A 24369-nucleotide genomic window follows, 5' to 3' on the forward strand; every position below is an offset into this window, starting at 1 on the left:
GGAAGGCGCTCAGCGTGGGGTGTCTGTGGGCATGGGCCTGGGGCAGCGGGGGGGAGGGGGGCGGTCTGTCCACGGTCACTCTGCAGTTCAGTGAGATGTGCTGCTGGGATGGGAAAGCAAGCCGCATGGGTCCTGGGTAGCAGGACTTCTGGGCACAGTGAGCCGTCTGTCTTTTCCAGGACAATCCATTTGTAGCACCCAGCAGGGGTGAATTAGGGCCCACATTGTGACTTGGAATGAACAATGTCTCTTCCTGGGCCTCAGTTTCCTACACTGTAAAATAAAAAGAAAAATGACAGCTGTGGGGGTGGGGGAGTGGAAGGAGCAGTACGTGACATGGTAGAGGCGAGGGTCACAGGACTCTTTCCCTGGTCTTCCTTCTGGGAATGAGGAAAATTGCATTGAACTCACTACTAAGAAACCTGGACTCTAGTCCCAGCTCCACCTTACTTCCCTGTGTGACCATTAGCCTCTCTGGGCCTCAGTTTCCCCTCCACATAAGCAGGAGCTTGAACTGCTTGACTTCGGAGGTCCCTCCCATCTCCAGAATTCCAGGATTCTCCTCCTCTCCTCCTCCTCTTCCTCCTCCTGCTGCTCTCAGGGGTGAGAGTGTGCATGTGTGTGTACCTGTGTGCATGTGTATGTATGTGTGCATGTATGTACGCACACACACACACGTGTGTCTGTGTGTGTGTGTGTGTGTGTGTGTGTGTACTGGGGGCAGGGGAAGGGAGAGAGTCCCACAGAGGATGGGGTGGCAGTTAGGAGGAAAGGGGACCAGGACTTTCCGTGCCACTGGGGCTCAGAGCTTTCTTAGCAATTAATGGCACTTGGGGTTGTTTAATCATTAAAGGAAGGAACGAAGCCAGGAGCGCCTCAAAGTCCAACCGGCGGTGAGTGACTCTTAACAGAGAAGCATGGAGCTGGCAACAATGGGGCCTGGAGCGTCAGGAAATGGGGTCAGGACTGTGACAGCTCCACGCTCAGCGCTAGGCTCCGGAGTCAGCCTACACGCCTACGACATCGGGGTCCTGGTTGTCTACTTCATCTTTGTCATTGGTGTGGGGGTCTGGGTGAGTAGTCCTGGAGGCTGGAGGCTGACAGGGGAGGCAGGGACAGCTCCCATCTCTGGCTGGGGGTGAAGCTGGGGGCAGGGTGGGCAGAAGGAAGGTGGATTAGGGAAGCACAGGTATAGGATGCAGAAATCCTTCCAAAATCCTTCTCTCCAGTCCCTTCTTTTATAGATGGGCAGACTGTGGCACAGAGAAGGGTGTGACATGCCTGAGGGCATATAGCAAGCAGAGGTGGACCAGGCAAGGACCCCCATCTCCCAACTCCCTGTCTCTGTGCATCTGCGGCTTTTGGCCCCACCCATCCCCCATCCCCACTCCTGCCCTCCTTCCCATGCCAGGATTGCCAGCTCTGTGATCGCTCCACTCTTGGCCTACCCCACCCTCCACCGGTGGATGTCTTGGCAAGGAATGGCGCTTTCTAATGGAGCTGGGTTTGGGTGCTCATGGGAAGGGAGCCAGGTGACTCGGAAGGTCCTTCTGCTCTCCACTGTCCACCAGAGCCTTAGCCCTGGAGTGGGGGCCAGAGAGGAGGGAGCCCTGATTTCAGATCCCAGCTGACAGAGCCACGGAGCCCTGGGAACATGCGAATGCTCTGTGAGCCCCCTTTTCTCATGTGGACAGTGAGAACGATAAAGACTACTCCACAGAGGGGTCATGGCCCTGAGTAACATGACACATTTAGGCACCTGGCCCAGTGCCCAGTATGGCAGGGAACAAGACATGGCAGGTGTCACCACGGCCCCTTCGGGAGACGGGCCAGCCCCCTCAGATGCTGCAGGGTGGCAGACAGTGATGCGAGTCCCAGCCAGTCACTTACTGAGGCGGGGTCACACACTCTCTCTTCACACTCAGTTACCTCAGCTGTACAGCGGGGTGAACAGTCCCTCCTCCCAAGGCTGATGTGAGGAAGAAATGGGCAAAAGGCTGATCACCGACTCCTGGCAGGAAAGGCACCAACTCCTCAGTGACCTTGGGCAAGTTGCTCCCTGACTCCAGCCTCAGTTTCCTCACGTGTGAAAAGAATTCCTTCTGCTCATCTGGCCTGCCCCAGGGCCGGAGGTGCCAGGTGACAGGTGAAGGTCAAGCAAAAGCTTCACAAGAACCAGCCTCTCCCCTCCCCCAACACTCCCTAGTGACTAGGGATGTTTCCTTGGGGCAAAGAAGCCCCTTTTCTCTTTTCCTTTCCTCTTCTTCAGGTATGTCTCCCACCTCTAGACCCAATCAGAGACCTGCTGGCTTCAGCATTTTTTTTTAAAACTTTATTTGTTTATTTGTCAGAGAGAGACAGAAAGAGCACAAGCAGGGGAGCAGCAGAGGCAGAGGGAGATGTAGGCTCCCCATGGAGTGAGGAACCCAATGTGGGGCTCGATCCCAAGACCCTGGGATCATGACCTGAGCCCAAGGCAAACGTTTAACCAACTGCGCCACCCAGGCATCCCAAGCTTTTAGCATCTTAATACAGTCAGGTTTCTGCTTCCAAGCCTGCCATCCACGCTCCCAGCCCCTGAGGCCCCAGAGGAACTCACTCACATCCACTCTCCTCTTGTTCTTCAGATGAGGGGACTGGGTGGGCTCCTACAGTGTGGTCCCACTTCAGGCCAGGGCAGAGAAGCCCCAAATCGGGCCCCTCTCTGCTTGGGCCTGTGGGGCTTTCTGCCATCCTAGCCCCAGTGTGGGAGTCCTGCAGAAAGGAGATCAGGTATAAATCATTTCCTGAACCGGAGTTTGGACAGAAGGAGGGCTAAGGGGGCAATAACCAGAATCTTGCACGCTTGCCCAACACGGTGCTGCTCACCAAGGCTTTACCTCTGTTGACCCCTTGGCTCTTCACACCAGCCCTGGAGGACGAACGGTGAGGCCCAGAGAGAGGTGGTGCCCCTCCCAAAGGCGGGTAGAGTAAAACCAGTGAAACTGCCCATCTGGGTCTCATGGTCCCCCAGTGCCTGAGCCCAGGGACAGGTTGCTGAGGTGGGGCAGAGGTGGGTGAGCTCCAGAAACCCTCAGCTCTCTCCCCTTCCTTTCCAGTCATCCATTCGCGCGAGCCGAGGCACAATTGGTGGCTATTTCCTGGCAGGGAGGTCCATGAGCTGGTGGCCGGTGAGTCAATCTTCCTCCCTGCCCCTCCCACCATTGGATCCTCGTCTTGTCTTCTTTTGCTAATGTCTCAGCCCCGTGAGTGGGGTTCCTGGTGCTCTGGGCTCCTTCTCTGTGGCCCCAAGTCACCCCACCACCAGAACGATCTTGTTAACACACACCTTGGGTGAGCGTCCTCCAAAAGAAATAACCTAGTACGTTCCTGTCTTGGAGAAGCTCAGGTTAGCTGGACAGACAGACTCACAGACAACAGGAGGGAAGCAGGGGGGCTGTGAGTATCTCCCGGAAGCCTCTGGCCTAGCTACGGGAGATGGGAAGGAGACGTATCTGCTTAGTACTGTGAAGCAGTGAAGTGAGGGGGACCACAGACGTCAATCCCCAGCAACCTCAGGGAATCGATCCCGATGCCTTTGCCAACCCCAGTCTCCCCTATTCGCCTGCCTCACTTGTTTCTCTTAGTCCGCAAAACTAACTTCCTCTTCCTGAAACAGCGCGGAGGGAGGTACGCCCTGCCTGGAAATCGAATGGTAGGAGAGTCAGCACCCAGGGCGCTGCGGCTGTGTACACGCCAGACACACCCGGCTCACACACGCGCGTGTGCATGCACTCACACACCACCAGCCATCCCTACACCCCATGCTGGCTCTTCCCACTTTCTCCACCTGCACAGGTGACAGACTCACTAAAGAGGAGAGGAAGCCCAGGATTCTGACAGAGCTCTCTGGAAGGTTCGGGTATCTGGGACAGGAGGAGTTCGGGTCAGGGAGATCTCGTGTCTTCAGCGTGAGAGTCCCCAGGACAGCAGGGGACGGAGGGCCTGGCAGCTCACAGGGAGAGTAACTGGGTCTCCGGTGGTACCCGCCATCCCCTCCACAGAAGAAAGCAAGCCCCTTGGAGGCCATTCCTCTCTGCTGGATTCCCAGCCCCACCCCCTATCACAGCCCTGGAGATGAGTCACTAGCAGGGACGAGAAGCAGGACAGGGCGCCTCTCTGGTCCATTTGGGGGAGTGACCAGGGGCTGGCCTGGGTGCTCATCCGGTCCTGCAGAGAGCAGATCTTCCTGCCCCATGTGAAACTCTGTGTCTCACTGTAGGTGTGAGGAAACCCCATGCCTCTGGACACGAGGAGGATGCTCCCGAGACCAGTGGGGTGTGGAGATGGGCCGTCTCTGTGGGGCACGGCTGTGTGTGTGGTGTGGAGCCAGCCCTGCTTGGGGTATCTCTGTCCTATTTACAACCCTGGAGCTTGCGGGAGTCTGTAACAGTCCTGAGACGTGCCTCACCCCCCTCCCTGTACCCCAAAGAGAGTGTGTGGCTGGGAAGCCAAGAGCAGGAGCAGCAGCAGCAGCATCCCTGGTCCCAGGGGGCCCGTCTGGTTCCCCTGCCACCCCTGATGACCGATGTCTCCTTGAGTCGTGAGCTAGGAGCCTGTGCTGAGTGGGTTCGAGGCAGCTCCCTGCTCCTAGAGCAGCCTCCAGGGAAGGCCCAGTGCTCTGTGCCCTGGCTAGGTGATCCAGCCCCCGCCCCACCAGCATGTGTGTGTGTGTGTGTGTGTGTGTGTGTGTGTGTCTGGCGGCAGAGGTGCCTGAGGCAATGAGCAATGTCAAGCCAAGCCGGTTGTAATCTCTGTGCCTTTATGCTGTCTGCGGTCTGATTTCTGAAGGCCTCAGTACCTTTCCTTTGTTTTCACTTTCTACCGGCCCAGCAACCTCTAAAACAGGCAGTGGAAACAGGTGAGTCCTCGCATTTTACAAGTGGAGAGTCAGGATTTGCAGGAGGAAGTGATTTTATTAGGCTGACACAGGGGACAAGCCCAGAGCAGAGTCTACACCTCTGGCCCTGGGGGCCTGTCCCCAAGGGCTGGTCTCTGCCCAGGCTCCAGAGCCCCTCCCTCTGCCCCTCCCCCTGCCCAACAAAGGATCCCATCCAATAATAAAAGGTGATAGTAATGAGTGCTTATTAGGAGCTCAGCAATAATTGTGCAATCATTACTGGAGTCAGTCTGGTTACTGGAGCCAGGGTTCAAAGGTTCATTACTCACTGGTTCTGGAGCTCCGGCAAGTCATTTATCAGTGCCTGGGTTCTCCCCTCAGTCAGCTGGGGAGGTAACAGGATATCGGGCCCAGAGCTGTAGTGAGGGCTGCATGAGGAAAAACATCACCCTTGGCGATGCTGCTTACGTACTAACTGTACTAACCATTATGGTCCTTATCTCAGTGTCTCTAAGGCCTCAGAGTAGTTGGCTGCCTCCTAGAGAAACATGACCTCAACTCGGAGGCTGGCCCAGCCTGTGGCCAGCCCTTCGGCTTCTCCCTCTGCCTGGCCTTGCCCTGGAGCCTGTAGGCACTGGGGTGGTGGGGGGCCTTTCCAAGTCCCTCTCGAGGGGACCTCCTCCTTCCCCTCAACATCCTCATCTCTGGAGGCCCCCAGATGGACAGCCCAGTGCAGAGCCCAGTGCAGTGTCCTCCCTACGTGACCCTGCTCCCCATGGCTTTTCTTCTTTCCCACTTGGCCACTCAGTCACTGGGTGGCCTGAGGCCAGTGGCTTTGTTTTTCCCAACATTATTTCCTTCTTCTGTAAATTGAAAAGATTAATGCCCATACCTTGAAATGTTCATGAAGATCAAGTGTATTGCTGCATAGTAAATGCCTTGCACAGTGCCTGCATACATAGGTACCCAGTGAATGTCAGGTCCATCCCTCCTCCTCTGTGCTCCCTCATGTCCCTCCTTCCTCTGATCTCAGATTTCTTGAGCCCAGCTCCTGCTCTGTCCACAGCTCCTGAGGCCCGTGGTCCTGGCTCCAGACTGATTTAGGTTAAAACTGACTTTGAACCTTGACCCCACTTGTGCCTTGCAGATTGGAGCCTCTCTGATGTCCAGCAATGTGGGCAGTGGCTTGTTCATTGGCCTGGCTGGGACAGGAGCCGCTGGAGGTCTTGCTGTGGGCGGCTTCGAATGGAATGTAAGGAAGTTGGCCTGGAGGCTTCTCAGAGGGAAATGGAGGTCTGAAGCTTCCCTGACCCCCATCCCAGTCTTTAGTGTTGAGAGAAACCTTGGAGGTGCTTGGGGAGGCTGCATGGTAAATCAAGAACCCATTTTACAGATGAGGAAATCAAGGCCTGGAGGAGGAAGAGGGACTCATCAGACCACACAGCACCAAGATTAGGTCCCAGGTCCCTTGCTTCCTGGCTCAGTGCTCTCCCTGGGATAGGGGCTGCCCCTCTCTCTGCATCTAGGATGTAGAGATCTCCTTCTCCCCACTCTCCAAGGCAACCTGGCTGCTTTTGGCCCTGGGCTGGATCTTTGTCCCCGTGTACATCGCCGCCGGGGCCGTCACGATGCCACAGTATCTGAAGAAGCGGTTTGGTGGCCACAGGATCCAGGTGTACATGTCTGTCCTGTCTCTTATCCTCTACATCTTCACCAAGATTTCTGTGAGTACCCACTCCAGTGTGGCCATCTTCTTCTTTAAAATGATGAGTTTATTTTTTTAAGAGTTTATTTATTTGAGAGAGAGAGCGAGCATATGCGCAAGAGCAGGGGGAGAAGGAGAAGCAGACTCCCTGCTGAGCAGGGACCCTGATGTGGGGCTCCATCCCAAGACCCTGGGATCAAGACCTGAGCTGAAGGTAGATGCTTAACTGACTGAGCTATGCAGCCGCCCGAAAATGCTGAGTTTGTGTCATGGCTTATTGTTGGGTGTAGGGATGGATAGATGGATAGATGGATGGATGGATGGATGGACAGCTAATAGATTGGTAGAAGGAAGGAAGGGAGAAAGAAGGGATGAAACCACATACCTTCAATGCAAGCCCCTGCTCAGCAGTGGAGTGATCACAGATGAATAAGAAATGTCTGTTGTGTAAATGACAGTCCCTCTATTCAAAGACTCCCTCATCTAGAGCTCATTGATTCATTTATCTTTCCGTTAAGCGATTCTCCATTTAGCACCATGCATTGATTACCTAGAATGTTACAGTAACAAAGGTCCTTATTCTTCCTTCCTTGACCTGCACTCAGAAAACACACTTAGGGCAGATAGCTTGCCCACATCCACACAGAATATAGCTGTGGGACTGGAACTAAAGTTTGGGTCCTGTGCCCCAGTCCAGGGGTCCTTGCACCTTGCCCTGTTGTAGACCTGGGATGGGCTCGTTAAAGAGCTGTGCAGGGGGGTCAGCAAGCAGGCACCGACAGGGACCGAGCTTGAAAATGAGCCCAAGTCCGCTCAGGCAGAGGACGCTCCAGAGTCCTCTAATAAACCTGAACACGAGGCGTGTCTGGAAGTGCGGTCCTCTGCACCGGGCTCCTGTCCCTGCATGTCCGTGGGTGCCGGAGCTGCCTCTGCTGCCTCTGCTCTGCTAGGGAGCAGGCGGCGAGCCTCTGGGGGCCCGCTCTCTCTTCTCCGACCCCTGCTCCCCGCTTCACCTCCTCTGTCTTCACTTTATTCCTTCACCCCTGCCTTCTGGGCAAAGACTCTCCCATCAGCGCCCCAGATGACATTGTTCCCGGTTCCAAAGTTGGATGTGGGGCTCGTCTGCTCAACACTCCCTATGGCCCCTCAGCGTCTGCAAGGTCAAGCCCGTCCTCCTCAGCACAGCACTCTAGGCTCACCCTCATCATGGGATGAGGGCTGCCAGCACTTGGTATCGCTGAGCAGGAGGCGACATACCCTGGTGGCCACAGCAAGGGCCTCAAGTGACCTGGACTCTTGGGTCCCGGCTCTCCGCAGACTGACATCTTCTCTGGAGCTCTCTTCATCCAGATGGCCTTGGGCTGGAACCTTTACCTCTCCACGGTGATGCTGCTGGTGGTGACAGCCGTCTACACCATTGCTGGTAGGGCCGAGGGCAGGTTGCACTGGGGCGCAGGCATCAGGAGCAGAGACCAAGAGACAGAAGGAGGTGGAGAGGGATGCCTAGGGATGTAGCAGTGAGCAGGGGTGCGACTAGGGGATTGTCATCGGGACTGGAGTCATCAGGACCTGCTCTGGACAAAGCCACCAGCCTGCTTTCCCCTGTCTCCCCCAGGTCTGGGCACTTGGGACCCCAGCTTGGGCTAAGTCAGCCTGCAAAGCTGGGGAATTTCAGTGGAGTTGGGGTGGGTGGAAATTCCCAGCACAGCGGAGGAATAGCCCTAGGATATTAACAACAAGAACTAACTGAGGCACAGTGGCCACACTCAGGGCCTGCTGGGGAGAGAGAGAGCTAGACCAGAGTGCTTGTGGCTAGGACCAGCCAGTGGGGGGAAGGCAGACAGAGAGAATCCACCTGCTAAGAGGGCTTCTCAGTGTGACCAAGCACAGGGCAGGCACCTAGAGAGGAACCCCTTGTTGGTGTCCACTGATGAGCCCTCTCCTTGGGTCCACAGGGGGCCTCACGGCCGTGATCTACACAGATGCCTTGCAGACGGTGATCATGGTGGGGGGCGCCCTGGTCCTCATGTTTCTGGGTAAGGTAGAGACCTGAATTATTCCCCACCCCCACCCCTCCCACCCCTGCCAATCATGTAGAAACTTCTTACTGATCTGTCTTGGGCTTTCATCTCCGTGGTTTGATTGGAACTTTCCAGAGCACAGAGCCTTATTCCACACACCCCCACTGGGTTCCAAATGAGCAAAGTTCTCGCTACACCAACTAAGGGTCTGAGCCCCATGTCCCTCCCCGATTCCCAAATCCCAAACTAGTTCCAAGCCCCAGGATCCCACATGGGACTAGAAGCTAGGGTAGGGGCATGGGACAGGCCCAGCGGGGTCTCAGGGCTGTGTCACTTCCTGTGGTCTCTCTCCACAGGCTTTCAGGAGGTAGGCTGGTACCCAGGCCTGGAGCAGCGGTATAGACAGGCCATCCCTAATGCCACAGTCCCCAATACCACCTGCCATCTCCCCCGGTCTGACGCCTTCCACATGCTCCGGGACCCTGTGAATGGGGACATCCCTTGGCCTGGCCTCATTTTCGGGCTTACGGTGCTGGCCACATGGTGCTGGTGCACGGACCAGGTGATGCCCCAGCCAGGCTTGGCCCAGCCCATCATAGGGGTGGTTCCCTGTGGGAAAACCATGCATCTAGAAGCAGAGAGGGTCGGGCCTTGTTCCCGGACCACCTCAGGGCTCATGTGTGGCTGAGCTGAACCCCACCAAGCTCAGTGGCCTGCCGCTGCTCCTCCCTTTTCAGGTCATCGTGCAGAGGTCTCTCTCTGCCAAGAATCTGTCCCATGCCAAGGGGGGCTCTGTGCTGGGGGGTTACCTGAAGATCCTGCCCATGTTCTTCATTGTCATGCCTGGCATGATCAGCCGGGCCCTGTACCCAGGTAGGAGCTGGACGGTGTTGCACTGGGGGTGGGGGGGTGGGGGGTGGGGGAGCCCACCTGTTACTTCTATTATGAATACATCGTGGGGATGCCTGGGTGGCTCAGTTGGTTAAGCGGCTGCCTTCGGCTCAGGTCATGATCCCAGCATCCTGGGATCGAGTCCCACATCAGGCTCCTTGCTCGGCAGGGAGCCTGCTTCTCCCTCTGCCTCTAGCCTGCCACTCTGTCTGCCTGTGCTTACTCTCTGTCTCTAACAAATAAATAAAATCTTAAAAAAAAGAATACATCGTGTGTCAGGCTTTGTGGGCCAAACATACAGTAAATGTTTCAGAAGAAGACATTTGTATCTGAATGTCATCTTAAAATCCTACTTTCCCTTTATAAGGGAAAGACCAATGAAGGCATTCTTGGTGCCTTCTAAGGATTTTTGCCTTTTAAGCATGATATAAAGCCTCAATCCCACAGGAGTTTGTCAGGCTTTGCAGGATAGTATGTGGTCAAGAAATTTCCTGGAGATGGCTAGATTGTGGTACCCAGACATCGACCTGCCCCTTGACCCTCTGGCTCCTACAAGAGATGCTGGTTCCCTCCAGCGTCAGCAGGAAAAGGTTTCCTGTAGTTTCTTCCCATTGGGGGAGTTTGTCAGGCTTTGCAGGATAGTATGTGGTCAAGAAATTTCCTGGAGATGGCTAGATTGTGGTACCCAGACATCGGCCTGCCCCTTGACCCTCTGGCTCCTACAAGAGATGCTGGTTCCCTCCAGAGTCAGCAGGAAAAGGTTTCCTGTAGTTTCTTCCCATTGGAAAGCAAATATTGGACTCTAATGGCCATCACTTCTTCTATAGATGAGGTGGGCTGTGTAGACCCTGACGTTTGCCAAAGAATCTGCGGGGCCCGAGTGGGCTGCTCCAACATCGCCTACCCTAAGCTGGTCATAGCCCTCATGCCTGTCGGTGAGTCCTGCCTCCCCCACGTTGCCCTTCATGCCCATCCCCCAGCTTCCTCCAATCCCTGCTGCCCAGGAGGGGCTTTAAGGATGGACATGGATGGGAATAGGGGATAAAACCTCACCTCCACACCTCCTTCCCCAACACACACACACACACACACACACACACACACACATTAGCGTCTACACACCCAGTCTGGGTCTAATCCCGGAGATGCAGGGATGAAAGGCCCGCCCCTGTGCTTGGGGTTTATGCCATCCCCAGGACACCTGGGGGACACCCAGCCTGGGGGAACCTCAGAGGTTTCCCAGAGGAGAGGAAATGGAGCTGAATCCCGAGGAACATTTTAAGCAGACAAAGCCAGATGCAGGTGGGAAATGTCATGGGGAAGGAGGGACTGCATGTGCTGAGGCTGAGGGCTGACAGAACGGGACGTCTGAAGCGGCCTCGTGGGGCTTACCTGCAGGGGGAATGGGCCGCGGGGGTGGAGAGGAGGTCGTGCCCCCTCACTGTGGAGCAGAGCCTTTCCTCTGGGTTTTAGGCCAGAGCACATGAGGGGATTTGAACTTCAGAAGGAGCAGACTGAGGGAGAGCTTAGCTTCGGGGAGGCAGAGGGAAGGTTAACAGGGGTTTGCGGTGGCCCAGCTGAGGGTGCTGGTGGCCTGGGCCAGGTCAGTGGTTTTGGGGTGGACAGAAGGGATTTAAAGATCTTTGTGAGGTACAGGTGGCAGGATTTGGTGGCTGATTACATTCGAGGGATGAGAGAGACAGAGGGATCCAGAGAGGGCTCCCAGGTCCTGGGCTTACGATGATATTGAGAGTAGGGATATAGGCAAAAGCCAGGTTTATAAGGGAAATGCTCTAGCTGAGCTCTCCCCTCTCTCCCATAGAAAAAGAAATGAATCAAAGAAACAGCAGAGGTGGTGGGGGGCCTGGCTGGAATGGCGTCCACAGGGAGGCTGATCGAGGGAGGGCGTTTGGGAGGGCAGCAGAGGAGGGGTCTAGGATAACTGAGTGTCTGCTGTGGAGATTGGAGTTTGCTACCAAAGGAAGCAACAGAAGACCCCAGAAGAAGATGCTGGCCTCGGTTTGTTTGGAACGCCTTAACTCTTTCAGGGAGACCTCTAGGAGGTGGTTAAATGTTTGGACTGAGAGGAAAGAGGGCCGAGGTTGGGCTGATGGAAAGTGGTCTCCCTAGGTAGAAGACTTGTTTTAGAAGCTTGATCATTAGAGTCATAGAGACCGCAGAGATCAGTGGGTTCTACCCTCTCCTGAAAACAGGGGGAGAATAGGTCCAGAAAGGAAGGAACTCATTCAAAGATCACACAGCTAATTACTTGCAGAACCAGGAAACAAATCCAGGCCTTCTGCCTCCCAGGCCAGGGCCTTAACCCAACACCACTGTGTCCATGAAAAGGCACACAGACAGAAAACACTCCATTCTTTTTTCTTTTTAAAATTTTTTAAAAAAGATTTTATTTATTTATTTGACAGAGAGAGACACAGTGAGTGAGGGAACATAAGCAGAGGGGAGTGGGAGAGGGAGAAACGGGCTTCCCGCCAAGCAGGGAGCCAGATGTGGAGCTCTATCCCAGGACCCTGGGATCATGACCTGAGCTGAAGGCAGGTGCTCAATGACTGAGCCACCCAGGCACCCTAAAAACACTCCATTCTTAACAGGCACCCTCCTCCCCAGCAGGGGCCAGTAACCCAGTGTCTACAAACTGAAACCCAGACCAAGGAGTCAAAGCAGCAGGGTCACCCAGTCCCACTACTCTCCATGATGCAGCTGAGGAGGTTGGGTGCAGGTTACTTGCTCAAGGCCACAGAGCAAGGCAGAGGCAGCACTTACCCAGAAGCCGGCCTCCATGGCTCTTGGATTCCTCACCTGCCCAGATAGGAACCTCCTGCAAGCCATCACCACCCCAAACCCCCGGCTCTGCTGGACCCTGTAGGCTCTGTGGCCCCCAGCAGAGCTGGCCCTCACCGGCCGGTTGCCCACAGAGACCTCACCTCTCCCCAGGTCTGCGAGGCCTGATGATCGCCGTGATCCTGGCCGCCCTCATGAGCTCACTCACCTCCATCTTCAACAGCAGCAGCACCTTGTTTGCCATTGATGTGTGGCTGCGCCTCCGAAGGAAGGCCACCGAGCAGGAGCTGATGGTGGTGGGCAGGTGCGCTGGCCCCTCTTCTGGAGCAACCGCTCCCTGCAGGCAGGATCCCTCTCCCCTCGCTTCCCTGCCCTGGGCTGCCCTGGGGGGCGGGGGGAGGGACGCAGCCGGGTCTGGGCCCCGAGACTGGCAGTTGGAGGACCTGGTTCTAGCTCCAGCTTCCTGCGTGACCTCACGTAAGTCCCTCCCCAGCTCTGAACATTCCTCTGCTTCCAGAATAAGGAGAAAAAAACTCTTCCCTGTCTGTTCAACTTTCTTTTTCTCTGATGACTAAGTGAGAGAAGCTGACAAAGCATTTAAAAAAGGGAAGGTGAACTGTAGGGGGTCGGGGGTAGTTAGCAAGCAGCTCACCTCCAGGAGCTCTAGAATAGCTCTGGCCATTATCCCAGGAAAACGGAAAGCATGTTAAATTTACTCCATCAGACTCACCCTGAGCATTCCCCTTGCATCAAATCTTGTGCTGGGGACACCGGGCGACGTGCAGTGGTCTGACTGTGCTGAGGGTTCAGCGTGGTAGCGGTAGCACAGGTAATGTAGCATGGGCTGCTGCAGCCAGGAAGTTGACAGGATGGCTGTCTCCAGTGGACGCAGAGCTTTGAACAACAAGCAGGAGAACTTGAACTTCATCTCGTTGGTTTCGATGTGCTTTTCAAAGTATCATTTGGTGGCTTATTTTCTTTTCCTCCCTAGGCTTGTAGTTTACACGGGTTAAGGGGGCACTTTCCAGACTCTCTGCTTCATAACTTAAGGCTCCGTGACTCAGGTTTCTGGATGAACACGTTTATTCTTTCCGTTTGGAAGATGATACTTGACTTTCAATAACTTACCCTCTTCCATCTCTGTGCCTTTGCACTCACTGTTCCTTCCATCAGGATAGCTCTGGTCTACAGCTGCCTAAGGGGGTGCTGTGTGTAGGGCCTGAACATTTAAGGGTCTGCGAGGGGAGGGGCTCCAGTAGGGCCTGAGGCCGGAAATGTGGGAGGGAAGGGAGAGGAAAGAACAGGTGCTCAGAGACATTTCCGAAGACCCTTCCTTCCTTCTACTGAGGTGGTCTCGAGCCTTTTATTTCATCCATCTGTAGGGTTCGTGCGCCATCTCCTGGCCAATGGCATTATTGCACCCAAGAAAAAATTTCAACTCGTGCATGCAAAATTGTTAAGACAGTGCTTTAGGGTACTTGGGTCTGAACCAGGATCAGTTGAGGTGAAGTCAGGAGGAGAAGGTGGAGTCCCCGCTCTGAGATCAGTGCCAGTGTAATGGAGTGGCGGGTTAGAGCTAAAGGAGCCCAAAGAAGGGAAAAGTCTAGCCCTGTGCCCTCCCTGCAGAGTGTTCGTGGTGTTCCTGGTTGTCATCAGCATCCTCTGGATCCCCATCATTCAGAGCTCCAACAGCGGGCAGCTCTTCGACTACATCCAGTCTGTCACCAGCTACCTGGCCCCGCCTATCACCGCCCTCTTCCTGTTGGCCATTTTCTGCAAGAGGGTCACAGAGCCTGTGAGTGCAGCAGGGCCCCGTCTCTCCCTGCACACCAGAGGGCTGGGAGGTCCGGGCTGTCCATAGCCTGGGGTCTCTTTGGGACATAATAGACATACCAACTGCCTCCTTTAGGCTTCCATCTCCTCATCCATAGCGTCGGGTTTTGATTCATTCATTCACTCGATAAGCCTTCATCGATCCTATTATGGAGGCTTTTAGATGCGATGGTTTATAAGGTTCATGTAGGTCCACCATTTCTGGGCCAGGTGAGAGGAAAGATGATTCAATAGGGAATAACCACAAGGTCTAGTGGCTGCTGTGAGAGTGGAGGTTGGGAGCACCTAACCTATGGGATGCCTGGGAGGGAGCCAGGGAAGACTTCCTGGATGAAGGACATCTGAGCCTAGACTGAAGAATGAATGGGGAGGAGAAAAATGTTTCTGACACGTGGAAGAGTGTATGCGAAAGGCCAGGACAGATGGGAGGCTCTCTGGGGTCTGTTCCCTCTCTAACCCCATAAGGTTCTGTATGTAGGCAAACACCAGCCACAAATGATCCCGCAGGTGCATCACTGATGAAACTGCTGCAGGTTGATGGGCTGGGAGGAGCTAGAGGGGCCAGGACAGTTGCCTTGGTTACTCCCCAGGAGAGCCAAGAAAAAGAGAGGCCCGATTGTGTGGGCTGTGCTTTGGGGGCTAAAGGATGTCACGGACATGGTTCCACATGAGCCACAGGAGAGCTCTACGTCATTGCAAAGGACACCCAGAAGCTCCTCTCCCTGGGAGGAGGACAGGTACCCAGGCCACATGTTTATTGTTTCCAGAACTTTAACCTCCCTGCTGATAACCCGGTGCACAGCAGGTCTTGGCTGAATTCTGGGTGTTTCTGTTTGTTCCAGAATTTTTGCTGTCAGGATCGGCACCTTATTTTTAAAATATGGGCCTTCTGACCCTCACATATGGGGAAAAGGTGTAGGTTTGGTTCAAGTGGTGTTATAAACAAGGAAGGAGATTTTCTTTCTTTCCTCTTTCTTTCTTTGTTTGTTTGTTGTTGTTGTTGTTTGTTTCTTTCTTTCTTGGTAAAAAAGAAGAGCTCTATTCTGATTATTTACTGTGACAGAAAATCAGGATGGGATATCCTGGTTTTCCCTACTTATTACAAAAGCATATCCCAATCTAGCTGAATAGCAAGCATCTATACTTACTATATACTAATTTCTCCTATCATTGCGCATGAGAAAACTCTAAGCCAGTGAGGCTGTCTCACCTGTTTCGTCATTCTGGAATGGAGCCACGATCCAAATCCTCGTCTGGCTGACTCTGGAGACTATGTCCTGCCCAGGGCACCACTCTGCCTGATTTTAAGTTCAGCAAAGGCTCAGCATTACGGGGGAGCTCACGGAGGTGGGCTGCAAACAATGTAACAGACCTGAGCTTGCCGGGGGCCCGCCCCCATGTCTGCCCTCTCTCCACAGGGAGCCTTCTGGGGCCTCATGTTCGGCCTGGCTGTGGGGCTTGTGCGCATGATCCTGGAGTTCTCCTACCCAGCGCCAGCCTGTGGGGAGGTGGACCGGAGGCCGGCCGTGCTGAAGGACATCCACTACCTCTACTTTGCCCTCCTGCTCTGTGGGCTCACTGCCATCGTCATCGTCGCTGTCAGCCTCTGTACCAGCCCCATCCCTGAGGAAAAGGCAAGTGGAGCGCTGATACTGGGGCCCCTCGAAATGCTGTCCCTTCCCTTCTGGGGCCTGGGATTCTAGCACTGAGCTTCATTCCAGTGGCTTGACTCCTCTGTGGCCATCCACATGTTCTTGGGAGAGGAGCTTACTGGATTGTTCAATCCCAGGTGAAAAGTAATTTATCCAATCGGAAAATTACTCAGTGAACTTGTCCTGTGCGCCAGGCACTGTGTTGGGGTTACAAAGACGAATTGTCCCTGCCACCGATTGTCCAGGACAGACACCAACGCCGACAGTTATCCTACCAGGAGAAAATGTGGGAAGGCGCCCAGCATAGGAGGGGCGGTCACCCCTGGGGGATGGCAGAGGGCTCCCCGGCAAGGTCACTTTGAGCTGGTCCTAGAAGAAGGAGTAGGGATTCATTGGTCAGTGAAGGAACAGGTAGATAAGAAAAGACATAGAGTCTCCCAGAGCCCAGAGCCAGCGCCCCACTCTCCTGTGCTGACAGATTTCCTAGTCCTCAGTCTTTTGAAACCTTTCATCTTTACCTCATGGGCGGAGCCATGACACAGCACTGCCATCTGTGTGGCTTCAACAACCAAAGTTTATTTTCTCACAGTTCTGGAAGCAAGAAGTCTAAGATCAAGGTGTTGGCAGAGTTCTTTCCTCTGAGGCCCCTCTCCTTGGCTTGCAGACGTCTGCCTTTGCCTCTGTGTCCTCACCCTGTCCTTCCCCTGTGTGTCTGTGTTCCAATCCTTTCTTCTTATAAGGATACCAGCCCTATTGGATTGGGGTCACTCTGATGTCCTCATTTAACCGTAATTACCACTTTAAAGGCCTTATCACCACAAGCAGCCACGTTCTGGTGTATTGGGGGTTAGGACTTTAACATATGAATGGGGGGATTACAGAATTCAGTGAATAACAGAACTGATGCCAGAAGCTAGTCCCAGAACTTCAGGAGGAAGGCATTACCTGTACGGTGCTGGAGAGTTTGCAAAATGACTTTATACCCTTGACATCACTAATTCCTATAGACAAAGGAGTCCAGACAGGCCAGTTTCTCTGGTGGCTCATTCCAGAAGTGCTTTCTCCCCACTGCTTTCTTCAGCTTCTCCATTGCCTACTGCCTCACTCCCACACGGAAGAATCTCTTACTTGAAATCCCCTCCCCGGCCCCATTCCTCCCTCCCACTCTGCTCCCCAACAGCGGACTTTGCAGGGTGGTCACTGGCAGCCTCCACTTCCCACCTCTTGTCTCCTCATCCAGTCCGGCTGGTGTCCCACCTTCCCACAGAAACTGCTCTCACCAAGACCCCAGTTACCTTCTTGATGCTAGAAACGAATGATCATATCCGCTTCTTCGTCGCCAGTGAGTTCTGAGGAGGACTAGCCACCACACACCACGTCCTGCTCACGTCCCTGACACAGTCCCCTCCAACCCTCTGCTCGCTCTTCTGAAAGCCTTCCTCATGGCCTTCAATATCAGTGTCCCTTAGGAACCCACCTATGGCCTCTCACCCTTCTCACCCACACTGTCCTTCAGCTGGTTTATCCTCTACAGGAAGATGAAACTCCATTCTCTCCCTCTTGCCCAAGATTCAAACCCAAATCCAGCTTTAAAGAGACACCGCCCGTACACTGCTAATGGCACACCGTGGAAGTATGAAGCCGCGCTTACTGAGAGGTCCTTACAAGCGGAGAAGCAGCCTGGGCTCTCCTGAGACCGTACAGACACATAGCTGGGCGCTGGAGGAAAGGGTCCTAGAGGACAGCGGCTCCCCCGGCGTGCTGGACATGTCTGCAGGAATTCGGCGACAGGGGAGGGACAGTTGGTCTAGTCTGTAACCAAGAGCTGCTGGGCCAGGAAAAGAGCTTTTTGGAAAGGAGGTGGTACAGAGCTCAGATAGTTCTGGCTGGGCCCAACCCATACCAGCTAGAGAACTTGCTGGGTTTTCTGCTGCGCCACCAAAAAGGGAGAAGAGAGAAAGCCCCCAGGGCTGTACAGGGAATGCAGGCTCGCTGCTCCTTACCCGGACAATCTCTGCTCTGTGGCAGCAAGCCCCTTGGGCTCTCTGTAGGCAAAGTCTCCGAGCTCTTCCGGTGCCCCAGCTGATGGGCCAAGGCGGGAACCTGAGAGCCATGTTCACTGCTTCCTTGCCCGAACACTGCCCCCAATGCTCTGTATTTCTTATTCGGCTGTTCCAGCAGCCTCCAGCCTGTATCCCTTCAGTTCACCCCAAGAGAGCTTTCTAAATCCCGCAGCTCAGCGTCTCTTCTCTTTGTCTAAAGTCTGCAGGGACTCTCCATCGCCTGTGAGTTTCTTTTTAAGAGTATCAACTCCACAACCTGATCTTGGAAGCCTTCTGTCATGGGGCGCCTGCCTCTCTGTCCAGCTTCTCTCCTCCCAGTCTGTGAGTGGGGAGCCTAGAGCAGGTGCTCAGAGGGGCGCAGCTGTTCAAAGGAAAGGGCATTCGGGCTGAGAGCCAGGCCTCCTGACTCAGCCCTGTGCCTGTTCCTCACGCTCAGCTGAGTCAAGCAGTATTTTCTTTCCCTCCAGCTTGCTCGCCTGACATGGTGGACACGGAACGGTCCCCACCCTGAGCTGGAGAAGGAAGCCCCAGAGGGCACACCAGGGACATTGGAGATGCCATCTGGGGTGAGCCCTCCAGGAGATGGAGGGACAGAGAGCTCCAGCCAAGGCCGGGACCAGCATGGAGGTAGGCTGGGGCCACGCTGGGGGCACACATCACACAGGGGTAATGGGGATGCCGTGTCATGGGGCCCCAGAGACCCTCCTTTGGGGATGGGATCTCGGATGCCAAAAAAAGAAAATGACTGTTCCTCCCTTCCCACATGGCTACCAAACTATTAGAGAAATAAGACAAGGCAGGCAGACAGGAGTCAAAATAGAAGTATATATATATACTTATAAGTATATAGAAGTAGAAAGATTTTGTTTATAAGTAGAAAGTAGAATATAAGTAGATAATTATATAATCAGTATAAGTATAAATATAAGTAGAAAGTAGATTATATATAAGTAGAAATATTTTGTATTTAAGTATATATATATGTAGAAAGATTTTGTTTATATCCGTGGGGAGGTGCATTTCCTTATGGTGAAGCCCAGCGTCAGACAGAGGTGCCCATCAGCCTCCTACCCCTGTGAGCCCTGCATTGACAAGGAGGAGGAGGGAGGGACACAGCCAAGTGTGCCTCCTTCATGCTTCCCAAATCTACCAGCGGGGAAGTCCCCTCACCTCCCCTGGGCTGAATGAGTCTAAGGGCAGAGAAATCAAAGGGTGTTACACTAACTGAGTTCCCTCCAGAGGGAAGGAAACATGAGGCACATCAAAGAAACTTACTCCCCTCAGGGCTTAACCATTCTGCCTAGAGTCACCCAGACACATGGCAATCCTGGGTCTGTACTGGTCTGTCTGTCCCTCTTCACAAGGTTCCTCTAGACTAACAACCATTCCTATGGGTATCGTCCTCGAGCTGCTGATGGGCCATATACTTTTGGCCTCCTAGAGGTCCTTAAATGTGTTCGAACAGTCCCTTAGTGAGATGTACTCCAAGGCCACACAGTGTCTGAAGTTGAAAACTGGCATAAGACTGAATGTTACTGCTTTAGACACAACACAACTGTAACCTTCCCACAGTGTGATTAAATAACCGCATTAGAATAGTCTGATATAATGATCTTATAGAGATCTCCTAAATTATAAATTTCCTAAGGAAAAATTACAGTCAAAAAAGTTAAATCAGGTGGCAAGCAAAGCCCCAAATCAATTTCTCTTGCCCTCAGGAATTAATAATTTAATGATATTTAAGTCCTAAATTTACTTCCTGCCTCAGTTGGAGGGAACTCCAGCATGTGGGTGGAGTTGGGGTGCCTTGGTCAGCAGCCTTCTCCCGTTGGATTGGGTGGGGCTCCTTCTGGGCCTCCACAGTGTCTTAGTCCCATTCCCAGCCTCTGGGAACTTCTAATAAGTCGTGTTTAGCTGAGAGCATAGGTGACATCATCAAAGTGCCAGCTGGTAGAGCTGAACTTCCAGCAGCAGCATGCCACTCAGGTCCCTCGTCTTTGCCAGGTTCGGGGGGCCCTGTGCTCCCCTAGGCCTGAGAAATTGCCCCCCTGTCTTGACTCCCTCCCCTTTGCTTAAGGCCCTGCTAGAGAAGCAGCCAGGGGCCTGGAGTCAATGACATCATAAGCTCCAGCATCCCACTAAGAGCCAACACTCTCATCTTCTTGCCCAAGCTGCGACAATTAAACGCCTGCGGTCCACTCTAAAAACCTATGCTTAATGGAGAATGTAACCCTTGACAAACTTCCACGGCCGTATGGGCCGACTTCAGAAAGCCCTACCAATGCTCAAAGTCGACACCCCCCACCCGGCCCCCTGTCTAATCAGTTGTCCCATTAGTTTCAGTGTGTTTTGCTTTGCACAATGTGACCCCTTGTCTCTTTTTCACATTTTGTGGTCCGTACACCAGATGGGTCTCAAAAGCGTTTCTCCCCCCATCAAGGCAAGAACCTGGTCTAGGTTCCTATAAAGTGTATGGCAGGGAGGAAGCAGAGGCCCTTCTAGGAGGTGGATCCAAGAGAAGAGAGGGACGGAAGAAGCTGGGAAGGTAGCTTTAGCAGAAGGAGGAAGGGCACCACTTGCGCTGTCCCGGGGGAACCCCGGCATGAGACAGACGGACGCCATCATCGCGGCTTTCCCTGGCTGTCCCTGTGGCCCAGCGCAGAACCTGTTCCTGGAGAAGCAGAGAAATGCCAGCCCCGTGTGGAGGGTCTTGCTCCCCCAAAAGATGAAGGAGGCACTTCCCACTCCTAGAAGGCAACCCCTGGAATCCCCCTCTCAAAAGGCCCACAGGCAGAGGAAGCCTCATCTTTGTTGTCCTCGAGTTAAACAGCAACATGGCAGTGTAGTTTTGTGTCCTAAAAAAAGAAAGATGAAAAAAAATATTAAGGACAGCAGAATAGGTCAGAAAGAAGTGTACGCACACTCACATGTACGAGGTCATGGCTCACCAACAACCGCCTCGTGACTTCTGAGCCTCGGAGCTGGCGCGATGCCCTGTGCATCACCGGCCTCTGAGGGCGGCCCTGAGAGTCAGAAGAGAGTTCTCGAATGGGCTTGTAAAATGCTACAACCCAGTACTGTTGGAATGCCACACGCCTGGTGTTGCTCAGGGCCGCCTTAAGCAGGTCCCCTCCTTTCTCTGAGCCTGTGTCCTCTGGATACAAGGTGGGAGCGAAACCAGGTGGTCTCTTGATGGGACCAGAGACAGTGTAGTCACACTGAGCTTACCAGGTACCAAGTTCCAAGGTCATTAAGATCATAAAGCATTTCCAGTGGGTTCTGTCCAACCTCAATGAAATATTTAATTTTAATATGTCATCTGCTAATGCAAAAAAAAAAAACCTTTAAAAATACTTACTTTATTACTTCCTTTAGACTTAGTTTTTAAAGAACTGAGCTACCCTTTAACCTCAAAGCAGCCCCATCCGGGTGCTGGGGAGTCAGGTCCACACCAGCTGTCTCACGCGTGTTTGGAACCGTAGTCAGCTGAACCTCTCCCTGCTGCTCCAGCAAGGCTCACTTTTCGAAATGCTAGCAAATGTGCATTCTCATTTGATGCTCAAAGCAATCTGGAGAAGACCTGAGCATTGCAGTTAACCTAATTGAGAGAGAAGCTGAGGCTCGGAGGAGCCGGTGGGTGGTTAGCACAGGACCTCAGGCAGGCCAGCCCGGAGTGGGAACGTGGCTCCCAGCTGTCCTGGAAGAGATCATGTCCCGCTCCATCCTCATGCTCTGAATTGGGATGAACCCCATTATCCTCACTGCATCCCCCTACTTGTATCACTGAGAAGCTCTGCTGGAGGACTGGACGCTGGGGTCAGAGCTCTGTCCCAGTCTCAGCTGGGCTCCCAGTCTGTAGGTTCCCAGCAAGGCCCCAGTACCACCTGCCCCTCTTTCTGTGCGCCCCACTTCTGTGTCTCACCAGTTCCCCCTCCCCTGCCCCTTCTCTCTCCCTGCCTGCCACCTGGCCTCACCTCCCCTTCTGCTTCCCTTGCTCCCCCGGCTGTGGTCCCCAGCCCGGTGCAGGCGGTGGGGCAGGGTGCTGTGGGACTGGTTCTGTGGGCTGGCCGGCAGCCCCGAGCCCGCACGGAGCCCCGAGGAGATGGCCGCGCGCCAGCGGGAGCTGACCAGCATCGCCGAGGAGCCGCTCTGGAGAACCGTCTGCAATGTCAATGCCATCCTGCTCCTGGCCCTCAACATCTTCCTCTGGGGCTATTTTGCCTGACTCCGCAGACCTGGCTTCAGTGGAGACCGAGTAAACTGGACTGGAGCCTGGCCAGTCTGTCTTGCTGTGGAAACCGGGGACCATGGAGGCCGAGCCAGCAGGAGCCCCTGTCCCAGGCTGCACACCAGCCACGTGGAGAGGCCACGTGGAGAAAGGGAGACCAGAGAGGGCTCTGGGTTTGCTCAGGGCCACACAGCAGGACTCACACTGGGTCTTCTGACTCCAGCTCTTTGTCCATTTTACTGCCTATGTTTCTACCTCAGAAACACTGTTCCCACCCCCTGGGTGCTTCCTTTCAGGAGCTTTTACTGTACCTGTGTGTTGAGGCTTAAACAAGTGGAAGACATAAGAAACGGGGTTGCAAGAACGTTGCAAAAGTCCAAGTGCATCTTTGCTCACTGGCATCCCTTCCCTCCCCACGTTGTCCCCTTCTTCCCTAGTTCCCAACCCCTAGTCATCTATTTCCAGCAGGCACCTACCCAGGAGGTCCTTTACTTCCCCTGACACACCCCAGGGAATGAGGGGCCAGGATGGAATGAAAGCATGGTGACAGATGATGTTTGGGCAGGGAGCTCTGGGGGGACTCTCCTTGGTGCCGCTCAAATTCTGCCCCTTCCCACCATCACTTCCTAACACTGCAGTCTCCATGGCCTTGAGGCATTTGAAGTCCAGTTGGAGAGACAGAACTTGTGAAGAACAGTAGCCATGCAGAGAGGCCGCATGGACAGCCTGCGAGCCACTGCCCTGGGCCCATGCCCCTCTCTCCCTCTGCCTGCCAGGCATCCACCCAGCCTGGAAAATACCATGACCAGAACTGTCTGACATCCACAACCAGGCCAGGATCCCTCTCCCAATCCCACCTCCTCTGGGCCTGCCTCTGTCACATACCAATCACTGTCCTGTGATGTTTCTCTCCCCAACTAAGCAGGATAGTCCAAGGGGCAAGGACCAAGAGCCAAGGACCACATTCCAAGTGACTTTGTACCCAGAAAGTAAAAAGTGTCCAGTAAATGGTAACTTAGTAATACTCTAAGGTCCTGGAAGGTTTGCATGGTGGCTGGCTGGATTGCGACCTGGGGAGCCAGCTCGTGGGGAGGAGCCTCCTTCAGCTGGAGTGTACACACCACGCCTCAGATGTCCAGAAAGAGAACCCAGTCCTGTCCCATTGCCAAGGACATAGTGAGAAGGTCCCTTCCTTTCTCTCTCATATCTAGGCTGCCCCTATTCTCATCTGAGCCTCCTCAGCGCTGTCTCTGATCATTATAGTAGTCACTCCCCACACTTGGCTACACATAAAATTCTAGCCCTTTGAGGCTGAAACACAGCTGATTCTATGAACACCTCCTATTGGTGCTGCCTCCACATTTCTGTGACCTCTGACCTTTGACCTCATTGTTGTCACCTCACCTGGCCATGCTTTTCCTTGCTGTTCCCCACTGACCTTTATTGGGAACTCAGCTTTCCCCCCCCTCATTTTCCCCAAAACCATTCCCTAGAAGCATTTGTGTGCCACCAAACGTACTGAAGGTTTGGGGAAGGAAAGATTCTTAAACCTCAGAGGCACAATTTGAAATTAAGTATTGAACATCTCTGTTTTGAAAGCTTCCAGCAGCCTCTGAGGGTTCCTAACAGGCCTCTGAGTCTCTAACCTCCTGCTGTCTGCACTGTGGTGCTCCCTCCCTCCCCTCTACAGACTCCTTTGTCCTGCAGGGCCTCCTCCGCAGTGTCCCCTCTCTTTGCAATGTGAGCCTGTCGGGTCCAGACCTCTGTCCTCTGGCCCACAGATGCGTGATCATGCTATCAAAGGTAGTGGGTTCTTGACAAAGGTGGCCACTCTCCTTCTCTACCGTCTTTGCCTAGTTGGCTCACCTTGGTGTAAAAATTCTGCACATCGTAAGGGAAGCCCTAATTCCCAGCAATGACCTTACTACAGCCAGCTGCCTTCCAGAACAGCGAAGCCCTCAGCACCCAGCCTAGAGTCTCATGGTCCCCTGACTTCACCTTTGAAGAAAATGTCAGACGGATCTATTTGTAGAATGATTCCACGAATATTCATCCTACCTTGTAAACTGTAAGCTCCCCACCAAGTCACCATCAAGTGAAAGAATAAATTAATGACAGAAAGAGCATCCTCCGCAGAAGAAACCAAATGTTCAAAACACAGAGGTGGGGGAAAACCATGACATAATCAGGAAACAAAAAGTAGTTTAAAATGTCTGCACTGGTAAGGTCCCCACTGGCCCACCTGGCTTCTTTGCACAAGTGAGCAAAAAGTGCCTTTCCTTCTTGGTGTGTGTG

The 24369-nt window shown here is 53.8% G+C and overlaps 1 protein-coding gene across 1 annotated transcript; it reads left to right on the plus strand.

Moving 5' to 3' along the window:
* The first annotated feature begins 917 nt into the window (after positions 1-917).
* On the plus strand, positions 918-23615 carry SLC5A9 (solute carrier family 5 member 9). Its single transcript, XM_044238188.1, has 14 exons — positions 918-1073; positions 3099-3170; positions 6027-6131; positions 6439-6603; positions 7902-8007; positions 8540-8620; positions 8962-9167; positions 9343-9478; positions 10324-10431; positions 12452-12602; positions 13925-14093; positions 15550-15765; positions 18314-18473; positions 21863-23615. Exons 1-14 carry the CDS (start codon positions 918-920, stop codon positions 22069-22071), a joined length of 2040 nt encoding a protein of 679 aa, XP_044094123.1. The 3' UTR covers positions 22072-23615.
* The last annotated feature ends 754 nt before the right edge of the window (positions 23616-24369 follow it).

The sequence above is a fragment of the Neovison vison genome, chromosome 2, assembly GCF_020171115.1.
Source record: "Neovison vison isolate M4711 chromosome 2, ASM_NN_V1, whole genome shotgun sequence".
In the NCBI taxonomy this organism is placed as follows: domain Eukaryota; kingdom Metazoa; phylum Chordata; class Mammalia; order Carnivora; family Mustelidae; genus Neogale; species Neogale vison.